The 14,002-nt window shown below is 34.6% G+C and overlaps 3 protein-coding genes across 4 annotated transcripts in view; all 3 read right to left on the reverse strand.

Annotated features, from left to right (window-relative positions):
- The window catches only part of LOC104709344, a 2,201-nt gene extending 1,147 nt beyond the window's left edge, over positions 1-1,054 (reverse strand). Inside the window, exon 1 of the mRNA XM_010425974.1 lies at positions 981-1,054. Coding sequence (XP_010424276.1) covers positions 981-1,054 — 74 coding nt within the window. The remainder of the gene's footprint in view (positions 1-980) is intronic.
- On the reverse strand, positions 3,074-3,679 carry LOC104709346 (the record flags this gene model as incomplete). The annotated part of the gene is made up of 1 exon (XM_010425975.2): positions 3,074-3,679. A coding segment is annotated over exon 1 (606 nt), but the record flags the coding sequence as incomplete, so codon positions are not given.
- LOC104706763 (protein TRANSPARENT TESTA GLABRA 1) lies at positions 10,141-12,109 on the reverse strand. 2 transcript variants are annotated; one of them, XM_010422975.2, is made up of 2 exons: positions 10,890-12,109; positions 10,141-10,385 (listed from the first exon to the last, which is right to left on the reverse strand). In XM_010422975.2, the coding sequence occupies exon 1, from the start codon at positions 11,923-11,925 to the stop codon at positions 10,891-10,893; it is 1,035 nt and encodes a 344-aa protein (XP_010421277.1). In that variant the 5' UTR covers positions 11,926-12,109; the 3' UTR covers positions 10,141-10,385; position 10,890. The 2 variants fall into 2 exon arrangements, with proteins under 2 accessions (XP_010421277.1, XP_010421276.1); XM_010422974.2 differs by having other exon boundaries at positions 10,141-10,391.

A 14,002-nucleotide genomic window follows, 5' to 3' on the forward strand; every position in this document is an offset into this window, starting at 1 on the left:
TTTATTTTATACTGAAAATGTATAAATTTGAATTACTTTTGAAAAAAACAAAGTTTCAAATATAATCGATTGACTGTATCAAACCGAACCAAAAAACTTGAATCACAATACTAAAATACATTCGTTCGGCCGGATTTGGCTCAGATGTAAGCTCACATGACCCATCTAATATATATAGATATACATCTAAAATAGTTTGAAATATCCAACCAAGTTTTAGAATCTTGATTTTAAGAAGAAGAAGAAGAAGCATATATATGGCATATACTAAGATTTTTACGTTCGACATTATCGAAGTAATAACATTTATGCAATTAATTAAGAAAATCTTGAGCAAATGGTAAGACAATTTGAGCAAACATAATGCAAAATATTAATACAACTATTTTAAAGATATAACGAACTTGTTATTGATATTAGTTAACGCAAAGACATAAAATTAAGATTAATAGTATATAGTTGCAATTATTGTTTTAGTTTTAATTATTTTGATAAGCTCTTAGCGCAATAAACAAATTTTGAAATCTATTTAGATTATGAAACTTCTCAAGTCAATGCATATCATATCAGCTTACCAAAAACATGCACTATAAGCTTATAAACAACTATCTCAATGTAAGTGTAATTTTAAAATTTAAAGATGACAACGTCTCAATGGACGTTGTCTTCAACAAAAAGTGTGCAATATGTTTTGAAGAATTCAACTCTGGCGAATATTTGTAGCTGATATCTCATGCCAACATGCGTTTCATAATCAATGTTTAAGTAACTGGCTAGGGATGCCCGATTTGCTGAACCAATTTGTAAATTGATGAAACAAATTATAATAGTTGGTTTGGAAAGTACTTTTAACTTTTATATTTTTGTGGTTATTAGAATAAACAAAACACAATAATCAGTAACAAGTGTCAATAACTCATTGTGACAAAAAAATTAGTTATTATTTTAATGTAGTAGAGGAAACAAGTTATTGCAACTACTTTGTGTGGTTTGATGAAGAAGAGGTGAAAGGATGGCCAAAAATAGCATTGTCCACGACTGTAAGGAATATCATTTTAGTAAGCAAAATGACATTCCTTCAGTTAACAAATGTAATGAATGGGAGCAAATTTTTGATCATTGCAGTCTTGTTAAAATGGCCAAAAAGTTCAGCATTCACCTTCGCTTGGATTTAAGTGTTCGAGAGCATTGTGGATTGCAAAGATTATTGGCATCTGCGCTATTTTAGATTTCATGGCCATTTATACCACTCTATATTCACCTATATTCAAATTTGGATAAAATTTATCTGAATGACAAATATTGACAAGATATTTATCTAAATGCATTGCAAGAGTCTTGAAACATTATCTCTGCAAGAAAATGATGACATGGAGATGAATTAACATATGTTAGTGAAGAATCTTGGATCTTCGATGTTAGTGCTATTTACATATGATCATATTTTTTAGTGAACACGTATGTGGTTTGTATCTGCAACTTGGCACTCTGTTGATCAATTTATGAAGTCTGGCTGCATAATTTATGACTATTCCATGAAATCTGGCTGCATAATTTATGAAGTCTTGCAGCATAATATATGAAGTCCTACAACCATATTCTGAAGCCTTGTAGCTTGATTAATATTCTTCAATAATCTTGATCAGTAACACTTTTATTTTCGTTTAATCCTGATCAATCGAATAAGGCTGAATCTTGGATCTTGGATGTTAGTGCTATTTACATATGATCATGTTTTTTGGTGAACATGTATGTGGTTTGTATTTTCAACTTGGCACAAGGCTAAATCTTGGATCTTGGATGTTAGTGCTATTTACATATGATCATGTTTTTTGGTGAACACGTATGTGGTTTGTATCTGCAACTTGGCACTCTGTTGACCAATTTATGAAGTCTGGCTGCATAATTTATGATTATTCCATGAAGTCTGGCTGCATAATTTATGAAGTCTGGCAGCATAATTTATGAAGTCCTGCAGCCATATTCTGAAGTCTTGTAGCTTGATTAATACTCTTCAATAATCCTGATCAATAACACTTTTATTTTCGTTCAATCCTAATCAATCGAATAAGTCTGAATCAAAGTAGAATGTAAGAAGGAGAACGAATAAGTTTACAGATAAAACAGAAGAATAAAGAAAGCAAGCCATGTCCAATAATGAAAGAAAGAAGTAAAGAAAGCAAGCACGTTTTCATTTGATCTCATGAGTTTCCAATGATGTTTCCTACAGTTCCTTTGAGATTTCTTCGCATGTCTAGTGGGAGAGAATATTTTTGTTGCTTTAAGCACGCGTCCGTAGCAAGATCTTTTGGGTGGTGTGATGGGTAATACTGTGCTGGCAGAAGGTTCATCATCTTGAAAACTCAGTTGTTGAAATCCTTCAAAAAATCCTTGATCTTTGTTCAGCATCTGCGGCTCATCCAAATCGCTATCCTCTGCATCTGTCTCATCCAAATCGCTATCCTCTGCATTTGCGTCTGTGTTCAGCGTCTGCGTTTCAACCACATCTGCATAGTCTGCGTCTGACTGATCACCAATCTCAACTTCCTGATCTTCAACAAATCGATCTTTGTTCAGCGTCTGCGACTCATCTAAATTGCTATCCTCTGCATCTGCGTCTGTGTTCAGCGTCTGTGTTTCAAACACATCTGCATAGTCTGCGTCTAACCAATCACCAATCTCAACTTCCTGATCTTCTTGGTGCTGAGCAAGTGCATAACCTCTCTCCCAATCTAATTCAGAGAATACGTAACCACTCTTCAACAAGTGCAACATCCTCATCTTCTTCTTCATTTGAATCACCAAGAACACTGATTACCTTAAGATCTTCTTCCATACTCATGATTTGATCATAAGAAGGCTGAACAGTAGATGAATACCTCGCACAAACAGGAAAACGATCTGATTTCTTATCAGGCCAAGCATATGGCTCTTCTAATTCTGACACGGATGCTAACATCCATAGCTGCAATGCCATGGGAAACCCTTTAAGATCAATCTTCTTAAGATCTTCATCGGTAAAGGATTTTACCGATGACACCAGAATGTCAAATGAGTCTTTTCCCCAGGGATACACATGGATATTCTTTTTCGCAATGGCCAAATACTCCTTTGGAATCTTGTACTTTGTAATGCCATATGGCAACATGAAGATGGTCAAAAAAACAATCAACATAGCAAGCCGTAGCTTGCTTTCCTCATCATCCTCACCCAAGACCTTCAATTGTGCTATCAAATCATCCACATTGTAGCGTTTGTCAGGCAAAAATAAAGGCCAATCACACTCAAAATCTACTGGGACTTCATCTTCTTTTATCCAGCATGGTAATCCAGTGACAAGATGAAACTCAATCAATGAGAATCTCATCGGCTTGTTGTTGATGCAAAACCAAATCTCGTCTTCCCTTGACGACACAATCTGTCTTACTACCAGAAAGTAAACCAGCTGCCCAGAAAAACCCAAGCCATCACCTTTTTGATTACCACCTGCTTTTCTTAAACCCTCTTTGATGATCGGGCCAAGAAAAGTATTTTCCAGCTTACTGAATAACGAGTGAGAGAGGATTTCTTTAACAGTCTTCAAGTATAAATTTTTTGAATGATTGTTGATTGATCCCCATATCTTGCAATCTTCTTCCCCAAACTTAGTAGGAGGCAATGTAATCATAGACTGATCCATTGTGTTCTGCACGCCAAAATCATCAATACACAGCATAGACTATAAAGGTCATATAAAGCACACTTTCTTTGAGAAATTTACGAAGCAAAAGTAAATCATTTGAAGCATTTAAACAGTCATGACAAAAGAAGTTCAAAACCCAAATTTGAATCTCACAACCCGTTGAATCCTTCAAATTTAGCATCACAAACACCACAAGAAACCTTATCCAGTTCTAAGAAGCTCTCCATCTGAATGAACTCATAAGCAATTCAAACGACACTCTTTAGCTTTTGTAAACCAAAACCACACCAACTCTGAAACACCAAAAACTCAAAAACCTTACCCTAAAGAGAAATCACCACAAGATATTGAAGAGATTTCCAAAAGCAAAACCAAACTATACTGCATAAAACATTCCAGAGAGAGAGTCAAATATATACTTGAAGTACCCATTCAAGCTAATAATCTAAAACTCTAACAATCAACTAAACTGTGGCGGCTGACCACTCAATTGTCAGAGTCATTGACAAAACAGAAAGTAACAGACACGAAAGAAAAAAAAAATCTAATATAATGGAAACATCTAGGAATAACCTATGAACACCATATTTCAACAACCAATAGTCTAGGAATAACCTAAGAACAGTATATCAATCGCGTTTAAAGAAAATCCCTAATTCACTGCTCCGTTGGTAGTTGAAAATAAATTTCAAACTTAAGAGACAATGTCGCTGATTCAAACTACAAGTACTATAGAAGTTGATCAACCAAAACACTAGTGACTGAATAAGTTTTTAATCAAGCGGGAATATACCAAATTAGGGTTCAACATTCTTATACTGGCAACAAATCGATACTGAAGACGACACATATGCAACTCGGAGACCGGAGAGAATATTAGTGAGTAGGCCAATTAGGAAGGAAAATCGCCAATGTTAAAAATGAAACCGTGTGTTAGTTTAGGGGAAAAGGGCCATTTCATACCCGTACACCCCCAAAAGTGCGAATTGCTGCCTGTACAAACAAAGAGTACCAATTTAGACATGTACCCTAATACATTTCAAATCTCATACCTGTACTCACAAAATTGAGCCAATTGCACAGTCCTCGTTAACGGATTTAAGTCAACTGTTAGAGATACTGACTCAGAATCCACGTGTGTATTGACATGCCATCGAAAATACAAAACGACGTCGTTTTGTTATGTTTTCTTCCCAAAAAAATGTCAAAAATCCACAATCCGGTGGTTCGAACTTAAGACCTCACATGTGTTTAGCATAGGACGTAACCAATTGATCCCACATCAATTCTCGATAGTATTCTACAAATTTATTCATATAAACGTAAGGTGACATCCATCAAAATCAAAAAAAATTGTGGGAAATCCACACTCCCATGGGTCGAACCCGCGTGCTTAGATATACTTAGCGTAGGACGTAACCAATTGATCCCACAACAATTCTCATTAGTATCCTACAAATTTATCTTTATAAACCTAAAAAAGATCTAAGTCCCAATTAAATGAAACGTCGTCGTTTTGAATTGGGGGAAAATTAAAAATCGTAGGGTTCTTCTTGTTCTTCTTCTTCTCTCAAATCCCGATTTGTGTTTCTTCCTTCTACTTCTCCGGAATCTGCGACGAGAGAACCGACGAAGATGGACGAAGAAGGTGATCAATTCGAATGGAGAGAGGAAAGAATGGGACGAAACGAAGAGATAAGGTAAATCAAAGTAGATTTCAAAGTCTGATTTCAATTTAGCTTTTATTTTAAGGTTTTGATCTTAGATTTCATGATGTAGTGATACCAAAGTGAAATTCAATGTCTACAAGGGAGGATACTGGGCAAAAGATTATAGAGGTAACAATGCTTATCTCGAAGGTTTAGAGTCGATAACTATAACATGTAATCCGAAAGAGTTCTTTGTTAAGCTGTCGAATGAGTTTAGAGGAGAAGGAATTTATGGGCAGATGCTGTGGTATAAGTTACCATTTGAGGAACATAAGGAACAGAAGAGGTTGTGTAATTCGGATATGAGTTTTACATAGATGTGTGATGCGGCCAGCTGGATTGGTGTCGTTGATGTATATATGGTTAACTCGTCAGAGCATCCTCATGATGTGGAGATTACTGAGCCCTGTGATGCAGAGATTCGAGTTGAGAGGAATGTAGCCTCTTTTCTTGATGAAGATCTGAATTTTGACTACCATGACACACCTCCAAACTCAGATGATGAAGGTGGGGGAGAGAAGTTTGTAAGATTCAAAAAAGGTAGTGGTCAGCTACAGTTCAAACAAGTGTTTGACACTCTAGAAGATTTCAAAGAGTGATAGATTATGCTCTGAAGGGAGGATACAACATTAAGCTTGATATATGGGGGAAAGAAAAAAATGGAGCGTTTGTTCAATGGATGGTTGTCATTGGAGGTGTTACTGTTCGTTTCATAACCCCATTGGCAAGTGGGTTCTTAATACATATGAAGATGGTCACAATTGCACTCCTGATGGGTATTGTAGGTTACTTAAGTCGGCTGTGGTGGCAAAAATGTTTATGGATGAGATAAGGAGTAATCCTGATTATTCACCAAAAGCTATACAATATGAGGTCCAAAAGAGGTTCAATATTATGATCACTCCTGATGTATGCAAGAAGGCGAAGAAAAAAGTAATAGAATTATTCACCGTGACCATTTAGAGCAGTTCTCTAGGCTTAGAGATTACAAAGATGCAATGCTTGCGTAAGTTATTTTTGTTAATGATTGTGTCTATATTCTAACAAATTTTTATGATTGTTTCCATATGTTAACACATTTTTATATTTTTGTAGGACTAATCCTAACTCCACTCTGGAGTTAGATTCCATATTCTAACACATTTTTATATTTTTGTAGGACTAATCCTAACTCCACTGTGGAGTTAGGCACTATCATTGGTGATGATGGATCAGAACTATTCCGAAGGTTCTATGTATGTTTTGATGTGATCCGCAAGTTATGGTCAATGTGGTGTCGACCCATATTTGGTATAAATGGCTGTTTTCTCAAGTATACATTTAAAGGGCAATTGTTAGCTGCTGTTGGAAGGGACGCCAATAATGGCTTGTATCCCATTGCTTGGGCTGTTGTTGATGTTGAGGATGAGGAGAACTGGACATGGTTCATAAGTAAGCTAAAAGATGATTTTCATCTGCAAGAGGGTCAAGGATTCACAGTTATTTCTGATAAACAAAAGGTAAGTTATTGTTCTAATTTCATTTACATTTTATTGGCCTTTGATATTTGAATCTGATCTAAGATGTTATTTTTCATTTGTAGGGCTTGTTAAATGCAGTAGACAAGGTGTTGCCTCATATTGAACATAGGATGTGTGCTAGGCACATCTATGGTAACTTGAAGAAGGTTTTCTCTAATCAAAATGAAGTGAAGACTCTGTTTTGGCGAGTTGCAGAAAGCTACACAGTGGCTGAATATGAAGCAAATTTGGAAAATGCAAGGAACTATGATATCCGATTATATGATGCCATTATGCAGAGAAATCCGAAGAATTGCAGCCTAGCTTTCTGTTCACCGACAGCCAAATGTGTTGATGTTCACAACAACATATAATAGTCGTTCAACAATTCCATAGATCCAGAAAGATATACCAATGGTTGAGATGTTGGAGACTATTAGGAGAAGAACCATGGTGCATATTAATTTGAGGAAAACTGCGGCCAGTCAGTATAAAGGTCGAATCACTGAGAGGGCAAAAGAGATCTTAGAAGAAGAAGCTAAGAACATAAAGTACTGCTCATTTGTCCCAGGTGGAGAAGGTAGATTCGATGTTCGTGAGTGTGGTGTTAGCTATAGTGTGAATCTTAGGCTGAGGACATGTATTTGTAGAAGATGGGATATGAGTGGAATTCCATGTCGCCATGCTCTACGTGTGGTCACTGAGAAGAAGCTTAATCTTGAAGATTACATTATCGACTGGTATTTGAACTCGAGGCAGCAATGTATTTATAGTGACTCGATTGCACCAGTTAATGGTATGTTGTTTTGGCACAGATCTGGTTCTGTTGTGGTGCCACCTGCTGCTTTAGTTGAACAGATTGAAAACAGGAAAGGTAAGAAACCAAAGCTGAAGAAGAAGAAAGCAAGGCATGAGTCTCCTACAAAAAAGAAGAAGAAGCTTAGTAGAGAGAATAGGATCATGCATTGTAGTCTATGTGATTACCCTGGACACAACAAATTAAAGTGTTCTAATGCTGGAGTCGAGAGATACAAACCACCAAGGAAGACACCAAGGAAGAAGAAGCAGCCATCAATTGCAACTCAAAGAACTCAAGGAAATCAAGCAAGTGAAGGAAGTCAAGCAACACAAACAACACAAGCAACACAAGCAACACAAGACTAACTTATAATTTGTAAGCTTGTATGCTTGTTATGGGACTTATGGTATGTTTTTTGTTTTTCTTTTTGTGCCTTGTTATGGAGATTTCTTAAAACTTGGTTTAAGACAAGATTATTAACATGTTTTCATCAATGCCATATGTCTAATGAGTTTTTTTTTTTAAAGCAATATGATCATTCATTCAATACAACATCATACATCATTCATTCACTACAACACATAAGTCCTTACATCATACATATACTAAAACTAAATTCAAAAGATAAACCTAAAGAAGAAAATCATCACCAAAGCAAACACTACGATGTTCGTCAAGCTACGAAGCTGCATTTTCAACTCTCCAACCTCCTTCTCAACCACAGCCTCACATACACGAGTATCAATTGTCAAAATGCCAATTTCGGATTCATAAATATTGAAGTCTTTTTCCATTTTCATCGAAGCTCCTTCAAGCTTATTAACTTTCCTGTCCATCTTTGTCGGTTCTCTCGTCGCAGATTCCATAGAAGTAGAAGAAAGAAACACAAATCGGGATTTGAGAGAAGAAGAAGAAGAAGAACCCTACGATTTTTAGTTTCCCCCAGTTCAAAACGATGACGTTTCATTTAATTGGGACTTAGAACTTTTTTAGGTTTATAAAGATAAATTTGTAGGATACTAACGAGAATTCTTGTGGGATCAATTGGTTATGTCCTACGCTAAGTATATCTAAGCACGCGGGTTCGACCCACGGGAGTGTGGATTTCCCACAATTTTTTTCGATTTCGATGGATGCCACCTTAGGTTTATATGAATAAATTTGTAGGATACGATCGAGAATTGTTGTGGGATCAACTAGTTACATCCTATGCTAAACACATGTGAGGTCTTGAGTTCGAACCACCGGATTGTGGATTTTTGACATTTTTTTTAAGAAGAAAACATAACAAAACAACGTTGTTTTGCATTTTCGATGGCACGTCAATACACACGTGGATTCTGAGTCAACATCTCTAACGGTTGACTTAAATATGTTAACGTGGACTGTGCAATTGGCTCAATTTTGTGAGTACAAATATGAGATTTGAAATGTATTAGGGTACATGTCTAAATTGACACTCTTTGTTTGTACATGTAGCAATTCACACTTTTGGAGGGTGTACGGGTCTGAAATGACGCTTTTCTCTCTCCAACACTCTCTTGTTTTTTTGTCTGTTTATCAATATTTTAATAAAGAATCTCTTTTTTAGAAACTCTGATGAAAATAGCTTTAATTAAATATATAGATTAAGATCACAACATATATCAAAATATATTTTACCTCTTGACACATGTCAAATAATAATATTTTAAGCTTATATATATTTTTTTAAATTTAAAAACTTCATAAGATTTTATAATTTACTTATTATATTGAATGATTTACTTATTATATTGAATGAAAAATATAAGTATCCACCTTTCACAAATCAATGCTCATGGCCAACACTAGAAAATATATTTTCTAATATACTCAATTTATAAAATAAAATATTAACTAACAATTTGTGGTTATTAGAATAAACAAAAACCTCTATGTATGGCAATGGTTGATAGACAAATGATAAAAAGTAAAATTTGCTTTTATTGATTGATACACTTTAAAAAAATATAGGATTCATATATTTTTAGTGGGGATTATTAAACTAAAGAATTTTTAAAGTCAATTCTCTCTCATTTAAAAAAAAAAAGTTATTAAGGTTGAGAATTTTGATTTTATTTATAAGAAGTTAAGAACTCATGTGTAGAGGTTTTACAATATTTGTGTCAAATATGCAAACAAGTCTCCATTGGAATTCAGTTCAAAGCTTTGTGTTGAAATATGCAAATTTAATTCAAACTCACATTGTAATTAATTTTACAACATAAATCAACCTCTCTCAGAAGTTCGAAAATAGACAAGACATAAACATATATTGGAACTTTCACATATTTTGTCACCAGTAACAATTTAAAATGAGACATCCCAAGTTGGCACCTATGTATATATAATACACAGCTTAAACAATAGTTATAATTCCGACAAAACAAACCACAGTAGCTTTGTTTAGAAAAACCGCTTTATCTTAAAAATGTCCAACAGAGTAAGACAGATTGCATTGCACCGCAAATATAATATTCTGGTCGGGTTTATACACAAACAGAGATAATAACATCATAATAGTAGCATTTGGTTCATCAAATGAATACAGTTTTTAGTTACAATCAGAATAAATACAGAGGCATTGCGGAGCAAGAAGCGAGCGTGGGCATGCACCAAACCTATTATCTTACGAACCTGACGATTATACAGGTCTATGCTAAAGCACTTCACATCTGCACCTGACACATCAAGTGAATTGGATAGTAATTATTAGCAAATGTAGGTTGCATATGTGTGTACATAAATATGCAATGTTATTGTGCAATCTATAAGCACATATACAAGAGAGTTATCCGGAAACAATTCTCAGATCCTTGGTAAACCCTAACCGGCATTTTTATTTGTTACCAGTAAGTAATTCATCATATCATACATTAACTTAGGTAGGAGACAATACATGATAAGTACACTATCACCCATTACAGCAACTGTGGAATCTGTTGCTAACAAGATCTATTGGACACCGTAGTTTTGTACTACAAAGTGTGATTAATATATGCATAACAAATAAATGGTTAATAGTCAACCTAAACCCTATTTGTGTCAAATAAGTGTTGCATCAAGAATCCCTAAAACCACATTTATTAGCTACACGACTATCTATAATGGCAAATGCAGCACGACCTAAACCAATACTCATCTATTTCACAGTTATGTAGCGAATCAGAAACTCGAACCTCAAACTCTAAGGAGCTGCATTTTGTTAGCGAAAGCAATGCCAATCCAATCAGGCTGCGAAGAGGACCACTGCAACTGGTTAATCTCCGAACCAGCCGAATAAACCGACATGGGATCAATCCCATTAGGTCCAGCTACAGTGGGAAGCTCCCAAATAAGAGCCTGCGTATCATCACCACCAGAGCAAATATGCTTACAGCTCTGTGGCGCCCAAGCTATAGCATTAACACTAGCCTGGTGACGTTCAAGCTCCGCAACAGGCATCGTAGGCGAACGAATATCAAGTATCACAACCTTATTAGAATCCATCAAAATCGTGGCCATGTATCTAAGATCTTGCTTGTTCCAAGCGAGTCTTAACAGAGGCGTATCAGGCTGAGGACTCTCGTAGATGATCGTAGAATGTTCCTTATCGCGTAAATCGAAGATCCTAACGGATCCATCAGCAGAGACGGATGCGAAAACCCTAGCTTCTCCCCAAGCAATGTCATGAACCTCTTTATCATGAGCTATGAGCTGAGTCTCGACAACACACTTCTCAATATCCCAAATCGTACAAGTCGTATCGATACTACAAGTCCCGAGCCGTTTCGGCTCAACATCGTTCCAATCAAAAGAGGTCAACGGCGCACAGAACTCACTCGTTTTGCTGTTGTTGAGAACAGAGATAGGCTCAACGGTGGAAGAATCTTCGTTAATCTCCCAGAGACGGAGGAAATCGCCGGAAGAAGCGAGTAGATCTCCGGATGAAGGACGACGGAGGGAAGGAGGACTGAACATTAGCTTCGTAGGAGGATAAGGATGCTCGAAGGAGAGATTCGGGAGAGGCTTCACGGTCATGGAATCGGAGTCGAAAGAGAGGATGTCGATGCGGTTGTTGTAATCTTCGAGGAAGCTCCCGACGGCGATTCTGTGGCCGGAGGAAGTGTTGGCGGCGCGGAGAGATGAGAAAGCCATGGCGTAGAGTGGATAAGGTGAATCGTAGGTTACGGCGGTTTCCGATCTGGATAACGAATCTGGAGCTGAGTTATCCATGGCGAAATTGTGTTATCTGAATTCGATTCGATTCGATTCGATTCGATTCGATTTGATGATGGTGTCTTCTTCGCGACGATAGTGAGAGAAAGTTTCACGGTCAGTCTCAGTCGGATTTTGTTATTTTTTTGAAGAGAGAGAGACACGGAGAGAAAAAATCAATGGAGACGGCAGACGCCAAAGCACGGAGAGAAAGTTAGTATCTTTGGTCTATGAAGATAATGGGCTTTTTATACGCGTATTTGGGCTTTGGGTCGTTAGATAGTGGGAATTTTCTTTAAACGCTTAGAGAACTATAGAACGGGCTCAATTATTGGATGGAATTTTTAGTTTTGGGATATATATAATTTACTAGATTTTAATCCACGGTACACTACTGCAGAATAATATTTTTATAACAAAAAACTAATTTTTAAAAAAATTGTATTTATTTATTAATTTTGTTTTTTGTTTGTTTAGTGTTTAAGATTGTATAATTGTATTTTGATTGTTAATTCTAAAATTTGACCAGCTGTATACCGTAGACATGACAGGACAATTATTTACTTTTATTTATAATAATGTTACATTTTAACATTATCGAATTTTTTCTTATTGTTATCAAAATTTAAAATTTTAGTGCTTTTTAGATTTAACCCGTGAAAAAAAACTATTCTTACATTCTTATATTTTTTAGTATTTTTAAATTTAACCCGTAAGTTTAATGTTTTTTAAATTTAACCTGTGAAAGAGTTATTTCTTTAAAAGTGTGGGTTAAATTATATTATAAATACTCCAATCTATTAGATTTAACCCGTGAAATAGTTATGTTTATATTTTTTATCAGCATATTTATAACCATTAAAGATTTTAATTGTTCAAATCAAACAGTATAGTTATTATTGAATATTAGAGTTTTTAAAGGTAAAAAATATTGTATATATATTTTTGTTATATGTTATTAAGTGTAATAAATTTCTAAATATATAAATTGTTTTAGGAAATTATAGACCAAATCGGTAGAGACATTTTAGTAATCTAATTGATTTTGTTTTTTTGTGCAATTGTTTTAGAAATTAAGTTTTAAATAAATATAACTTAAAGGGTAAAACACCAAATGTATTTCATTTTTTTTTTAATATAGATACAATAAATCTTTCTTAGTTTTTAAAAGTAAAAGAGCATTTAATTCAAAATAATTTATGGGAACATAACTTTATTGATTTTGGTCGATTTATCATATGTCACTTATTTATTTTTGTGTAATTTTGTAGGATTAAGATTGTAAATTAAAATTTACATAAGAAAAACTAAAATGGTTAAACATAAAATGTAATTCAAAAATGTTAATATAGATTTAACTGGTTTAAAATGTGGAATAAATGCATAGTCAATTGTTTGAATTTGTCAATTATTAAAAGCACACAATTTATTAAATTGCTAAATTATAAATTACCTTAAAAATTATAATGAAGAAACCAAATTCTTAGTTAATTAGACAAAAGTACAGAATATAAGATTATTGAAAAAGAAAAAAGCGATACAATATTTAATTTTATCTATTCCTTCGTCTCTTTTCCGTTTTCTTCACTTACCTACAAAGAAAACAAGAAACCAATTTAGAGTACAATCATGGAAGGGACTTGTGTTGGTAAAAAATAAAAAGTGATCATACCATAAAAAAAACATTTGTTCAAATAATTTAGCTCCCCAAAATCAAAAGTCAACGTACCTTAAAAAAATTGTTTGTTTGCTATTAACCTTCGTCTCACATACCTTTCTTCAGCTATTAGAATAGGAAAAAAAAAGTGTTAATATTGAGTTGAGTCTAAAAAGCAGTAATGATCTAAATTGCAGAAACAAAATAATATAGAGTAAAAAGATTTGTCCATTGAAGGTGTATATAAGATTTGTTTGAAAGGTAAAGTTTCTTATGAGTTGGTGCATTTTTGGTCTTAAGATTATTTATAGAGTAACCTAAGGCTAGAATTAGGTTTGATAGAAAATCTTGTAAAAATTGGTGAGCAAGCTTAAGATCTAGAGCAATAAAAAAGAAATTTAAGTGTTTTTCTAGTTTAGTTGTTTATATTATTGCGGA

This window comes from Camelina sativa, chromosome 8, assembly GCF_000633955.1.
Source record: "Camelina sativa cultivar DH55 chromosome 8, Cs, whole genome shotgun sequence".
Lineage (NCBI taxonomy): Eukaryota > Viridiplantae > Streptophyta > Magnoliopsida > Brassicales > Brassicaceae > Camelina > Camelina sativa.

What these genes read in the sequence shown, in the direction of transcription:
- LOC104706763 (XM_010422975.2), bottom strand. Translation starts at nt 11,925, where the DNA reads ATGGATAACTCAGCTCCAGATTCGTTATCCAGATCGGAAACCGCCGTA.